The sequence below is a fragment of the Rutilus rutilus genome, assembly GCF_951802725.1.
Source record: "Rutilus rutilus genome assembly, chromosome: 20".
Taxonomy (NCBI): Eukaryota; Metazoa; Chordata; class Actinopteri; order Cypriniformes; family Leuciscidae; genus Rutilus; species Rutilus rutilus.
The window spans coordinates 22297958-22313408 of record NC_140225.1 but is presented as its reverse complement, the minus strand read 5'-3'; the positions used below and the strand labels follow the sequence as shown (position 1 = coordinate 22313408).

The window sequence follows — 15451 nt, the reverse complement described above, 5'->3', positions numbered from 1 at the left end:
CTCTAGCTGATAGAATAAGCAGGAACAGATCATTCTGCGTAAAATTCAACTAGCACTTCAATTATGTGGTGAAACGTCTTAAAACAAAATGTCAAGTGTGACATTTCACTCCTCAGAATAAACTCCAGGCCAGAGTAAGTTTCCAGCATGAGGTGCTTCTGGGGACCCAGTGCCAGATTCCTGTAAACTAATACGATCCGTTACCCACCGCTGACTGTTGTTATTGAGCTCTTAAGTAACAGGACAAACAAATTGCACTAAATAATTAAACACTTGTGCTATGGAGTTTTAAAACACATGCAGTTTTGCAGGATACAATCATTAGTGCATCTTTGTACATAAACGTGGAATAAATGGGTTTGTTGTGAGCTTCAAACTCAAGTTCAAAGTTTGAACTTTCAAGAAAGACAATATGATGGAAATTAGTGATATCTAATTAAAGCTAGGAATATTTTGTGAATATAGAATGCAGTACTACATGGGTAGTGTAGTTTACACAATGTAATGTAGTGAATGAAAAAATTCAACCCACTAAAATTATTTAGCACTTATTTAACCACTTTGAAAGGCTTTACTAATTCATAAAATCAAGCTAAAAATCAGCAAAAAACTTATATCAATCAAAAATTGATTTTACTTTTTGTAAAAGATAGATGGAAACCAATTATGCTATACTCTGATCATACAAGCAATTCTTATTGCGCTATGTGGAATATTTGTACTTTTAAACAGGAATTAAACACTGTATATGCTTTCTTCATACACATTTAAACCTGAACTCTTGATTATTAAAAAAGATAATCTGCATGTTGTCAACTAACTGGTAGGCTACACACTAAAAACTGTAATCTAAATTAGAGAAACGCTATAATTTTATCAATGCATTTATTCACTAAAGCTAAAGCTGGAGTCTATATCTGATCCGTATATTAATCCATCAATAATAGTGCTCAAACTCCACGTGCACTGTTTAATAATTAATATACAGAATGAATATAATCAAAACAGCTTCTTAAAACTTAAAAACAAAACTGTCTAACAATAAACAACAATAAAACATACAGCTGATGCCTAAATGTGTCACGTGCATGGTCAAAAGCTACTGTTTACTGCAATTTCTCTGTGTAACCGAATGATGATATGACGATCTCTCTCTCTCTCTCTCTCTCTCTATCTCTCTCTCCCTCTCTCTCTCTCCTTGAAGTATACGAACGCCGACAGCACAGGACTCACAGTGGCGTGTTAAACTCAGATGACATCAAACATGATCATTTAAAAAAATGACACCGCACGCATACTGTGCAAAAACACCTACAAAGTCACAGCAACCGAGACAAATGAACACCGGCTACTTACATTTGCTGAGAAAGTTTATTATTCCAGCGTAAACACACAGCACAAGCAAAAATCCTCTTGGGCTAATTAGCGCATTTTAGGCAGCTATGGGTCCAAAGCACACTTGCAAATAAAAGTGAGAATGAAAGCTCGTGCAGGAACCGTGTCCTTATTTGTCGCACTGCCTGACCCTCCCACCCACTCATTAGAGAAGCACACATCAGGACGGACAGGACACTCTCAGGGGCTCCCTGTGGAACACGCTACAGCACACACAGGGTACTTCACCAATAGCAGGGATACTAACTTTTCTTTTTAATTAGAGGTCAACATTTTAAGAAAGACTTTAAATAAAAATTGAGAACATTTATATTTTATGTGCTTAAGTTTTTCCACATTTGTTTTCAATTGTATACATTTTTGATTGTTAATATAATGTCAACTGCAATTGTATAATATTTATAATAGAATTTAACTAAATAGAATTTGATGGAAATGTTGTGGGAAATAGTTGATGTACCTTTAAAAAAAGCATTTTGTAATGTAAAAATTACATTGATTTTGTTTGTCCATTAATATATAGGTATATTAATATCTACAGTGTTTTAATGGGATTCTGGATGGGATTTTTTTTAATGGGAAGTTGTAGCCTATTATAGTATGGCCTATGTTATGTTATGTTATGTTATGTTATGTTATGTTATGTTATGTTATGTTATGTTATGTTATGTTATGTTATGTTATGTTATGTTATATTGTATTATACTAAATTATATTATTGCCTATTATACTATATAGCCTATTATATTATATTATATTATATTATATTATATTATATTATATTATATTATATTATGTTATGTTATGTTATGTTATGTTATGTTATGTTATGTTATGTTATATTATGTTATATTGTATCATACTATATTATATTATAGCCTATTATACTAGATAGCCTATCCTATTATATCCTATTATATCCTATTATTATATTATATTATATTATATTATATTATATTATATTATATTATATTATATTATATTATATTATATTATATTATATTTTATTATATTGTTTTATACTATATTATACTATAGCCTATTATACTATATAGCCTATTATATTATATCCTATTATAGCCTATTATATTATAGCCTTTTTATTATGTAAATGAATGAAACCAGATTACTTTACTCCATTTCTCAGCATGAGAACCACATACTTTAAAAATCTTAAGGAAACCTTAAAAAGGTATTTCAGCTAAACGGTAAAAACAACGTTTGATAACAGAGCAATTTGAAAGCTAACATATGGAAATATCAGCCAGCGGTTTGCCTAACAAACATTTTAATTAAATGTAAAAACTCTGTTAAGTTTTGAAGTAAAAAAGTTAAGCATTTTCTTTTATTTTTAAGTTAATTTAGTTTTTATTTTGTATCTTGCTCCGTCTTGTCCATGTTTAACTTTTTATTAATCCTGTCTTATTGTTGGTCATTGTTCATTGTTCATTAGTTTATTTTTTATTTTTATAATCATTGGTTCAGTTGGGCTTGTTATCTTGTGTATTTCATTCTATAAATACCACAAATAACATTTACATTTACATTTAGTCATTTAGCAGACACTTTTATCCAAAGCGACTTACAAATTAGGACTAAATTAAGCGAGTCATTATGAAGAGGCAAAAACAACGCAAGAAGTGCTCAAAATACGAAGTTCAGGCATTATTTCGATTTTTTTTTTTTTTTATACAAAATAACAATTTATTATTAAAATAATTAAAATAAAACTTTTTTTTTTTTTTTTTTACAAAAATGAAATGTTAATGAATAAATGATTAATTGGGAGTTTACACTGCACACACAATGCTTGAAACAAAAAAGCTTAAGATTTGAGTCAAAACTGATATTGAAATGCAACACCACAAACAGTAACACTACAAATCCCCAATATATTGAACACAAATCTTTAATATGTGGGATATTTGTTACAGTGTTTGTGGTTGTCTTACTCAAGATATGAATTCCAGCACAGTCTATGGAGTTATCTATATGTCTGCAACCTGTTTATTCCTCTGGATGCTTTCATTTCAATCTACAACTTTTTAAAGCACTATTTATTTGAAGCAGGGATTTGCATTGCATTGCAATATTTCACCTGACCATCTGACTCTTCTGATCACCACTTTTGTGTTTACCCAAGGCCCTCAACACTGATGAATAATGAGACACATTTTTAGGATTGTGTTTGTATTGGCCTTTTTAGTGTGTCTCCACACTGCATGCACCCCCAACCCAGCTGCTTTAGGAACAGCTGTTTCTCAGACAAGGAATCAATGAGACTTCTCAGCTGTGATTCACTTGCAGACTTGCATTTCGGCTGTGATAGCATCATAATGTCCCCTGTGTTCTGTTAAAGAATGTCTCACCATCGAGAAACAACCACCTTAAGCCTGCAGATGGGAATCTCAGCAGTAGAACAACATTTAAGAAAACATGCTGACCCAGAATCAAACTTCCCTAAATCAGTATGAAAGGTCAATATCTCTTATTATCCTGAATGATGGCAAATACAGTTTGAGTAAACACTAGTGAAAATGCTTATATATATATATAGATTTTGACGTCAAATAATTTTCTTCTGCTGATCCAGAATCAAACTTCCCTGCTGTCTTATTCTAAGTTTGTTTTATTCACATTTGTACTCTGCTTGATTTGGTTTTCCTGTTGTGTTCTTGTTTGTTGTCATTAGCTGTGTTTCCATCCACCTATTTTTACGTGCATATTGGGATATCGCATTAAAAAGGATGGAAACGGCAAGATGTGCATAAATTCTAAAAATGCGCATAAAAAACGTATGTGCTCAATTGAGTCGGATACAATTTTTTATCTGTTAAGAAATCATGTACATAAACTACAATGGAAAACATTTAACGAATAAATTCCTCAATGCGCATCAAAAAAGTTATGTGACTTTGCGCCAATGACCAATCTTGTTGCAAAGCATCTGAAATGGTGTTTTGGTTGTTCTGAAATGCTTGAGCAAAGTCTGTTGTCAAAGTGGTTCAGGAATGTAGTCTTACACGACTGTGTTCCCAAACAGCGGGCATGCGAAAGCAAGATAGCATGATCGCATTTATTGCTTTTCGTCTGCGCGCTCTGAGGTGTAAGTCACTTATTATATAAAAAATTATTATATACAGTGGCTTCTCCTACTTCTCCTACATATTTCCCATTTTGCACATAAGTTAAATTCGCAACTTTGGATGGAAACATACTGCTTCTTGATTATTCTTGGTTAATGATTCTGTTCGTTCAGTTCCCTTCACGATCTGTTGGTTACTCACTGATTTAGTACTCGGTTCAGGTGTTCCTCATTTGATTATCATTGTTTGCTAGCGCTGTTTAATCCTGCAGATTCAGTTCTTTCATTGTCTGGTGTTAGACAGTCAGATACTCAGATTTCGTTGTGTTAAGTTGCGTTTCCCCTGACTTGTATCTCAGTTTGTGAATTAAAGATAACCTTCTTTGGACTCTTGTCTCCTGTGCCTTTGTATGAGAGTTCAACACAGCTTCGCCTGACAGAACACTCCAGAGAGTGAAATTCCCAAGTCAGTTCCAGTGAGTAAAATCCCAGAGTCCGCTCCAGAGAGTGAAATTCCGAGTCTGTTCCAGTGAGTGCAATTCCTGAGTCTGTTCCAGTGAGTGCAGTTCCCGAGTGTGCTCCAGAGAGTGAAATCCCTGAGTCTGCTCCAGAGAGTGAAATCCCTGAGTCTGCTCCAGAGAGTGAAATCCCAGAGTCTGCTTCAGAGAGTGAAATTCTAGAGCCTGCTCTTCCTGTATCTTTCTCTTCCTGAACCTGGTCCTTTCCTTGTATGTTGCTGCTACTATGTGTGTCTAGGTCACACACACACATGCTTCCAGTCTTCCAGCCAGGAGCCCGCTCACGCCCCAGAGCTCAGCCAGGAACTCAGTTGGATCCAGCGATTACTGAGTCAGAAATAACATCTGCTCTGTCACTGACAGCTATGGCTATTATGTGTGTTTGGGCAGCACACATGCCAGTGATTTCCCACAAAAAAAAATCCTGAATCTAGTATCTTGATCTCCAGTGTTCCATAGTTTCCTCGTTTCGTCCAAGTATGCCATTCTGATCTTCAGTGCTCCTTGATACCTTGTTTCGGTCAAGGAGGACATTCTGATCTCCAGTGCTCCTTGTTCCCTCATTTCGGCCAAGGACGCCATTCGGATCTCCAGTGTTCCTAGTTCCCTTGTTTCGTCGAAGCTGGCCATTCTGATCTCCAGTGCTCCTAGTTCCCTCGTTTTGTCGAAGTAGGCCATTCTGATCTCCAGTGCTCCTAGTTCCCTCGTTTTGTCGAAGTAGGCCATTCTGATCTCCAGTGCTCCTAGTTCCCTCGTTTCGTTGAAGTAGGCCATTCTGATCTCCAGTGCTCCTAGTTCCCTCGTTTCGTCGAAGTAAGCCGTTCTGATCTCCAGTGCTCCTAGTTCCCTCGTTTCGTCGAAGTAAGCCGTTCTGATCTCCAGTGCTCCTAGTTCCCTCGTTTCGGCCAAGGAGGCTGTTCTGATCTAGCCTGGTAATACCAGACTCTGCTACTTCGCTTTGCTTCGTAGAGAGAGTCTGGAGTTCCGTTATAGAAAAATGTTTTCTTTACCGCCTGGGGGTGCTAGTCTGAAGCTTAAAATCATTGGTTACCCGTAAGCCAATCACATTTGGTTATGGCGTGTGTTATGCGCATGCTCAGCCGCATCTAACTTCCACTGTAAACACATGTATGATGCGAAAACAAAACCATCGAGCAAAATACCGGAGTGAACATGGCTGTGAACGACTTTTGCAGATTATGTGAAGTAAATCTACGCATCCACGGTACAATCAGTGTCTACGTCACGGCTCTCAGCCCTGATCCTGATTTGCTGCTTAAGAAACATTTCTTCTTATTAAAATAAACAATTTTCTGCTTAACATTGTTGAGAAAACCATAATATACTACTAACATTCAAAAGTCTGGGGTAAGTAAGATTTAATAGAAAGGAAAATAATATATATGTCTGTCTCTTTTGTTTGTTCCAGATTTAAATGAGTAACTGTGTACAACAAACCATAAACAAAAATGGGAATGGGTTTTCTCAAAGCAAGTTCACATTTCAGAGCCTAGCCGGCTGAGAAGTCTGAAAAACATTCACTTGTTTACGCATGCAAAGATGCACAAGGAATCTGTTAAAAAATTAAAAAGCGTAGTCATGTATGATTTATCATAATCCCTCAGTAACCCCTTTAAATCTTTATACACAAGTTGTGTTCATTGCTAGACTGATGATGTGTCTTACAGTAATTAATTCACTTTCAAACAAACTCTTACATGGATTTTAAGATCCTCTCTTAGAAGAGGAACACACAAACCTCTCTTTTGCTCCACAGGTGCTGCTGTTTGGCTCTCAATTAGCACACTTTCTGTATTCTTTCACTTATTCAAATTGTGAAACTTTCTCGAAGGCTGTTTTCCTGGCAAGCAAACATCCCAATCCACACATGATATCGTCTGATATCAGACAGAACACCTGTTTTTCCAACACACCTGTTGTTGAAATACAGGTAATACTATTTACATTCTCCTCAGTTGTTGCATATTTCTCACTATCTAAATGTCTGTTAGCTCAATGCATGACCCAGAGCATAGGTTATATTACTCTTTCTTATTGCCATTTGGTTTGTATGTTTTGCAGACATACTTTGTTCCCCCAAAGAGCTTCTCAAACAATAGCTCTATTCCTGCATCTCATGTTGCTCAGTTTGCTAGTGAAAACAAAATAAATGGATATTGCAAACAACTGAGAACAAGAGATTCTAAAAACCTCATTCACTTTGCAGCAGTGGTGAGCTCATATCCATTTATGCAGGTCTAATACAAAAGAAGAACCACTAAATGCAGGCTGCCAATGTTTGGAAAGCCAAAGTCGTTCACTGAAATTGAATTTGATATATTATTGTAAAAGCTCACGTGGAATTGAAGGGTTGATGATTTTCTGGCAAAATTTAGACTTGTGTGAGCAGACTGGATTTATAATGTTTTATTAATTTTAGCATATTTCGATGCTAATTTCGATGCTATTTTAGCATAAAAAATAATTTTTCAGCTGCACTTGTTCCGGAAGTATTTTTTCCATTCATTTTTCCCATGCATAGGGATTTTGTTAAAGAGTTATAAGTCAAAAATCGGACAAAAAGACAAAGGTACAAGACTGTGTACTTAAAGGGATAGTTCACCCAAAAATTAGAAGATAGAAGATATTTTGAATAATGTTGGCAACCAAACAGTTGATGGGCCCCATTGACTTCCATAGTATAAAAAATTAATAATATGGAAGTCAATGGGGCCCATTAAATGTTTGGTTACCCATATTCTTGAAAATATCTTTGTGTTCAGCAGAAGAAAGAAATTCATTCAGGTTTGGAACAATTCGAGGGTGAGTAAATCACGACAGAATTTTCATTTTCATAAACTATTCCTTTAACAGCTTTAGTGAGGGGAATAAATATATATACATATTATATGCATATTTATACAAACATTTCAAGTATTTTGAGAGTGTAGAGAGGTCGACTCAATTACATCATTCCCAGCGCTTCACTTTATTCGACTCTCTAATTGGTGTCATTTTCTGTACAGCATCATGGGTAATGTAGTTTTTTCCACTAGGAATTCCACTGTTAATCATGATTAATTAAAAAATAATCTGAAATAATGCGGTCTGACGGCTTCCGCAGGAGCAAATACCATGAATTAACAATCTTTAAAGTGAATGTAGAATGGAGTTTTTACTTCCGGAACCCGAGTGTTGCACTCTATTAAACTTTGGTTTTTGTTGTTGTTTGGAATTTGCGTTTGAGACATTCTGTAATGTAAATATAAGTAGGTATATCAAACAATAAATGGGCCACTTTGAAAATCTGATTTAATACAATTAAAAAAGGTTGTTGCTTATTTAAGGACTCACGAAGTTCATGCTGTTTAAACCGTTCGATTTGCCGTCATGTTCCCTGTTCTGTACTTCTGGCTTTTTAGGTCAGGTTATTGTAGAAAGGACAAATGAGATTGATAAAACGATTGCAAATGAGTCCCAGAGACTAAATGAAAGCAGGGTATTAGATTCGGTATCTCACAGTATCTCACGGCTAATGGAAGTCGCCTGGTGCCTATCAGTCTCCTTGAGACTAGACAATACAGTCTGTACTGCATTTATAAAGAGAATGGGAGTGCATATCAGTGCTGAGTGTGCATTTTAAAGGATCATGAGAGAAATTTACCTTTCAGATATTATTTTTCAAGAGTAAATTGAGAGAATAATTTTTTTTTAATAACTCATGCCCGTGTGGCTATTTCGACTAGTGGCTATTGAACATGAACATAAGTCTTGTGATAGTAGGCCTACTGCTTATTACTCACTGTTTTCGTCCCCTTTAGATGTTCATTATTATTAGATAATCAATCAGTTTCATTCCTGTATCTCAACTGGTAGACTACAACATTAGCAATGCCAAAGTCAGGGGTTTGATTGAACCACATGGCTTGGCCAAAAGTTTAACCTTGATGCACTATGATTTGCCGTTTGGATTTACAGTAAGTGTGCCAAATGCATAAATGAGAATCTTGAGTTTACAATAAACATTCAGTGTTGCGTGTCATTTCCATGCAGTACAGTTTGCACGAGGACCCAGGTCTCATGGTCAGTATCATATATCGGTGATTATCCTGTGGCCACTTGCTCTCCTGCATGATCACTTTGCACTGCTCATTAATCACTATAGCAACTGTTTGAATGTGCCAAAGTGTGTAAAGTAATACCATGTTTATATAAAAACCAGATACCTGAGCAGCAAAAACAACATTCACCGGAACAAGCAATGCAACTGATGGGATTATTGACAGCGGATATCAGCATGCGTATTTGAGTAGTCTATTTCAAAACAGCGACTCATTTGAAAAACAAATGGTTCGATTGACTCGAAGTTTAGAAAAACTTGCTTCTCCCATCACTAGTTAAAATACTTTCTCTAATCTCAAGTGAAATTACAGAAACAGCTATAATTAAGCCATTGATTATTAAAAAACAAAGTGCATACACTGTGATTCCATAAGCAATCAAGGGATTGCTCCAGGTTCTTGAGAATCATGAGCTGCAGAATTAACACACTTGAAAAAAAAAAAGGATGAAATTGTCAAAAATTGTTAAAGGGTATATGTGAACAAAAGCCTAAATTCAATCTGTTCATCATATACAGTGATCAAGTCTCTTCAGAAAATTAGCAACTGCTCAATTCATATGGATTAGTTTTTCTTTTTGAACTTTTTGAAGTCAAAGTAGTTGCGTAGCCGTCAATGGAGGGACAAAAAGCTCTCAGATTTCATCAAAAAGATCTTCATTTGTGTTCCAAAGATGAACGAAAGTCTTGGAACGACATGAGGGTGAGTGATTAATGACATCATTTTTGGCGAACTGTCCCTTTAAAAGTGCCTGATGTCTTGTGTATACAACAAAATAGAGACAAGTATTTAACTTGCATTATACATTTTGCATGGTTGACATTAAATTTAAAACAGCCTTAAGCAAATCTCCTGTTGATTTCAGTAAAATACCTTTTCCTTTAAGGTCCTGTCAGCCTTTTGTGGACACCAGCTTCTGGTGTGGATTATCACTGAGAAGGTTATTCATTTACACCTTTTACACTGGTAATTATCCTCATTAAAGCGAACCGGATTCGTTCTCCTGATGTACAGCCAAGCCATTTGAGGAGATAAAAAAATAATTAGAAATAGTGACAGAAAGCAGATTATGTTTGATGAATCTCAATGAAAAGAAGCTGAGCTAGACATTTTCTGATTCCACAGTCAAAAGGAAAATCTTAGATTGCTTGTTATGAGCTTATCATTCAGTGTTAGAATGCATGGATAGTGTGTTTGTGTGTGTGTGTGTGTGTGTGTGTGTGTGTGTGTGTAATTGATAATGTCTGTGCTCTGTTTAGAATAAACTCGCACATGATTTATCGTTCTGCACTTAATCTATAGTAAAGACACATTCATTGTTCACAGAACGTGAAGTGGTTTTGTCTTTAAACTGATTATAGGAAAAACGTGCTATCATAGATCACCGTGTGGATGTTTAGACATACATTGCTTTGGTGTGGTGTGTTTAAAATCCAGATGTATGACAATGATTATGTATTTCTTGACTCCTTTGTTGTCTTTCAAAAACATACAGAAATCAAAATGGAGTCCTGCTTCAAATCACAGTTGACCTGTGGACGACCTCTACACTGAGTTCTCCATCTCTGGAACAGCACTGACTCTCTGCTAATCATATATGTGCTAATTGAACTCAAAGGTTCAAAAAGCTGCATTAAGGACAGGTCGATATTATTAGGTAATTGGTTCTGAGGTGTAAGAGATGGAAATAGACTTGATTACATTAAGGGCTTAATGGCTCCCAATGTGTCACTCAGTCAAAAGTTGGCAAGCAAGCATACACTTGAAAAAGATTGAACCCTTACGGTTTAGTTCGCTGGTTATCACCAAGGACAACTGGATTATGAATTCATACATGGTGGGTCTCAAATTCAGAAAGGGGAAATTAAAATTTAGCACGTATCATGAATTATTTCAGAGACACTTGGGCTAGATTAAATATAAGAAGACTTTGGATGAATAGTTCCAGTTAAAACATTTGCACACTGTCCCAGCAGAAGGGCTAAGGGATTTAAAGAAATTAAACTTTAAATCTGGAAAGCTATTTATTTCTCATGAGGCAAGAATCAAGACAAGTGGTCATTTTGTTTTTGGAAATTCACATTCTCTTTTGTTCTTGCATATTCTTTGAGAATCCCGCCAGCTAAGAGTTTAGTTGGACATCTATTAAAACGAAATAATTCTACACATCAACATCAGAGTCGGCTGTGTACATAATATTGGTGTGGAAAAGCACATAAAACCAGCAGTTTAAGCCAACATTGTCTTAGTAATAAAAGCATTAAAATCATTATCATAAAATAGGCCTAATGTATTTTAGTGTAAGAATATAATTAACATTGACACTGGTAATTGCATAATTTCGAAGTCTTGGACCAAAAATCTTTAGGCTAGTTAATTTTCAGTTTGTTTTGTGTTTGACCCAGTCCTCCGCGCCAGTGTGTTGTGTGACGTCACCCGTCACATGGCGCGCGTCAGCTGTGTTGCAGGAAGTGAAGCAGTCATGGCGACTCCTGTAGCTTTACTCTCTGAGTCTGTGCTCGGATGGTCTATTTTCACTATCGTTTTACTGGTGAGATACATAAATTATACGCTATAACTTTTATTTACTTGTATTATTGTTAAACGCGGTATTTCCGCGTTTCTATCACGTGCTATACTGGTTTGTAGCTTGATATGTATATACTGGCACGCCGCACTACCCTAGTTATATACGTCATTTCATAATCCTGTTAATGTTTACAGTTAGAGGCTTTTTGGCAGGTTTTACTAAAATTTTACACTATACTGTTTTACTAGAGGTAACACTTCATTTTCCAACTACAAGTACACGTGTTATTGATATAAAAACATTTTTACGTCTAACATTTAACTTTAATCGTATTTTATGTCCACAATTACACGTGAAACTAATTTCTAAGCCTTAATTGATTGATTTTACAGTTCTTAGTATTTCAGATGTGAATATGTTAAATCTCAGAGTCAGAATCAACTATAAGTATTTGTTCCCCCTTAAAATCATAAACACTGTCAGTGATTTTTGTTGTTGTGTTTGTTTGAGGCAGGACTTTCTGTTTGGTGACCAATGGCTGAAAGGCGGAGTGTTCAGGAAACTTTACAAATAATCATTATCTTTTGCAATTTCATTTAGTGGCATTTTTATCCTGTCTGGCCGAGGTGTTTAATTAAAGTGGCTTCTATGCCTTAATTTTCTAATTAAAATGCAGCCTGCTCAAGTTTAACACGTGTAAAGAGAGCAGTATTTCTCGTTTGTTTGGAGCATCCTGATTTAAATGCAAAGTGTTGGGTCATTATCTGACCAACAATTCAGACAGAATCTAATGCGCATAGTGGCTCTTAATTGATCCTGTTTGAAAATAGCATCCTGTAATCACAAGCTCTTTTTAGTGGTGTCCTGAGAGCTTAGAGGATGTGTTTGGAATAGCCTACAACCATTCACTCTCATACAAGTTCCTCCTAAAATTTGGACTCTTTTTATGTTTTTTTTTTTAATGAGATACAGTGTAATGCTTTTCAGCGACAACTGTCTCAGAGACTTCTAAATCTGTAGGCAAGGTTTTTCTTTTCTTTCTAGGTGAGGTGCTATTGGTTGCTAGATCAGAAGTGCAGTACAGAAGCACACGAGTTATCGGCTTGAAACGGAAGTTGCGATTGACTTTCCTATTCCCTATTGTTATGTATATCCGAGTGTAACAACTTCTCGAACAAGAAAAGATGTAGGGCGGGACTTGATTTTGTCCATCGGGATTGGATGGTTGTGGTTTGTTATTGCTGTGATCTCATGTGAGTGCCAGGCTGTCCCGTCCTCGCCTCAGTAAACAGGTTATCAGAGAAGAAATGTCACTGCAAAAGGGAGGGGAAGTTATTTTGATTAAAGATTATGAAGGCACATGAAAAAAGGCCCATATTTAAAAACAAAACAAAAACAATGACGAGAATGGATAAATCATTAATAATAAATAGCCTATTGCAATATTCCATAAACAATTGTCAATTTTAATTTAATGGTGAGTTTAAAGTGGGTTTGTGTTATGTGAAAGCCAACTGTCTGATATAACACACATCGGTTTGACACCAGAGAGATTTTAACACAAATTTAACAATAAATTGTCACAAATATCAGGCCTTAGGATAAATAAACAACAATTTTTTTTATCATGAGCATGGCTTGAGTACAGATTGACATAAGTTAGTTAGCAGTTCTTACATTATTATTTTATTTCATGTACTTTTATTTTCAATTTTTTTTTGTGGAAGTTTGTATGATTTTAAAAACTGAAAGAAAGTTTTATTTTTAGTATACTTTATTGATAAGGTTTTATGACTAGTCGATATCGTACGTTAGAAGTCATACATTAAGAATAAAAAACAAAAAAAACTCTTTAAGTTATATTTGTCTAAAAATCTAATTTCAAGCATTTAATCATAAGCAATCATGAAACTGGTGGTACTGTGTTTAACATTATTTTGCTGCACATCTCATCTTGTCCCCCTGTATCTTCAGGTCATCGTGGCCTTCTGCTGGGTTTACATTCGGAAGTATCAGAGCCGGCAGGAGAGCGAGGTTATCTCCACCATCACTGCGATATGTGCTCTGGCCATCGCCCTCATCACATCGGCTCTTCTTCCTGTGGATATCTTCCTAGTGTCCTTTATGAAGTATCCCAATGGCACTTACAAGGTAACCATATTCCCGTACATGATAACTTGCACATATCTGTGCTTGATTCAATCCTGTAGCTCCATTATTCCAGGTGTGACAGATAAACCTGTCTTGCATTGTTTAAATGCAACATGAAATCCAATTTACTTTCTTATTAAAGTCACTGTGCATTATATTATTATTCACTGTGTTATTATAAAGATAGAAAATGTTTTTTTGCTTCTTAAATTACTTTTTTTTTTCTGAAGTAAACAGCTGCGCTTCCTGGAAAGAATAGTATTAAAGGGGTCATATGATGCTATTTTAAAAGCTCATTGTTTTGTTTTTTGGGTGTAATGAAATCGATCAACCTGCTTTAATATAATAAAAAAAAAAGCAAAAAAAAATAGAATTTTTCACATACTGTACATTATTGCAGCTCCTCTATTCCCTGTCTGTCTGAAATGCGGAGATTTCTACAAAACCCCTCCTTCCAAGTGCTCTGATTGGCCAGCAGACCCAGTGCATTGTTATTGGCCAAACACCTCATGCATGTGCTGGAAATGTAACAGCCCTTACCATTATCACGATCTTCAGCTTTAAAGGGTTAGTTAGTTCACCAAGAAATGTTAATGCTGTCATTAATTACTCACCCTCATGTCGTTCCAAACCTGAAAGACTTTCATTCATCTTCGGAACACAAATGAAGATCTTTTTAATACAATCTGAGTGATTTCTGTCCCTCCATTGACAGACTACGGAACTACCACAAAAAATAATATGTGGTTTAGTCCAAATTTTCTGAAGAGACACGATCACTTATACACTGAACAGATAAAATTTAGGCTTTGACCTTGATGTTGTGTTTGCAATAAATGCTTTGCTGATGCCATTTCATGTTCTCGTTCATGGTTAATTTTTCCATTATTCAAAACCAAAGAGACTGAGAGCTCTGCACGATAAGTGATTTGGATGAATTGCATGAATGGTAGTTTACTTTCACCACTTGTGAATACAATGGCATTTCTTTTTGCACTCTTTCCTAAAACATCCCATGATGCAGTCAATTGCAATAAGACGCAGAGATCAATACGTCAGGTTTGAGTTTAAAGACTGAATTGAACACATTGAGACTTAAATGGTCTAATGAGACAGTGGTTACTATGGTAACTGAATGGCGTAATTAATGTAACCACGGGCCCACCATTCTTCCTTGCGGATAATGAATAATTAAGCATAGAATTACCTTCTCTGACATGAAATCTTTAATGAGCGCTTCACTTAGAACTTCCGTGAAACTTTGTTCCTACTTTGCATACTATGAAAGCATATCATAAACCAAGCCTGTCAAGTTCTAAAATGGAAAAAAGTAGCATAAAAGTAATTTAGACAACTTCAAGTCTTCTGAAGTCATACAACTGAAATTTAAGCTGTTATTCGCTAATAAACCTATTCTTTTCTGTAGCCTTCAAATTTAATTTGCACTTCTACATATATTCAAGCTTGCTGCTTTACAGTTGGTTTTGACATTGGACCCAATGGAAATTTGAAAATGTGGCCAAATATACAGTTTTTATAATAAATAAATATTTTATAATACCTTTTTTAATTTGGATGTTCATTCACTTTCTCGTATGGGAAAAAGCACCTCTGCATAATATCTCCTTTTGTGTTACACGGAAAAATGAAA

General features: G+C 35.5%; 2 protein-coding genes across 7 annotated transcripts in view; one reads left to right on the top strand and one right to left on the bottom strand.

Moving 5' to 3' along the window:
- LOC311279387 (uncharacterized protein) overlaps positions 1–1459 on the bottom strand; it is a 190672-nt gene extending 189213 nt beyond the window's left edge. For all 5 annotated transcript variants that reach the window (XM_084390838.1, XM_084390839.1, XM_084390841.1 and 2 more), the window contains exon 1: positions 1357–1459. In XM_084390838.1, the coding sequence (XP_084246964.1) occupies positions 1357–1358 (2 nt within the window). In that variant the 5' untranslated portion in view covers positions 1359–1459. The remainder of the gene's footprint in view (positions 1–1356) is intronic.
- Positions 1460–11531: 10072 nt separating this feature from the next.
- lmbrd1 (LMBR1 domain containing 1) overlaps positions 11532–15451 on the top strand; it is a 96278-nt gene continuing 92358 nt past the window's right edge. For both annotated transcript variants that reach the window (XR_014625550.1, XM_084390747.1), the window contains exons 1-2: positions 11532–11670; positions 13624–13800. Coding sequence is in view for 1 of the 2 variants with exons in the window: in XM_084390747.1 (XP_084246873.1) it covers positions 11563–11670; positions 13624–13800 (285 nt within the window). In the remaining variant the exon portion in view is untranslated. The remainder of the gene's footprint in view (positions 11671–13623; positions 13801–15451) is intronic.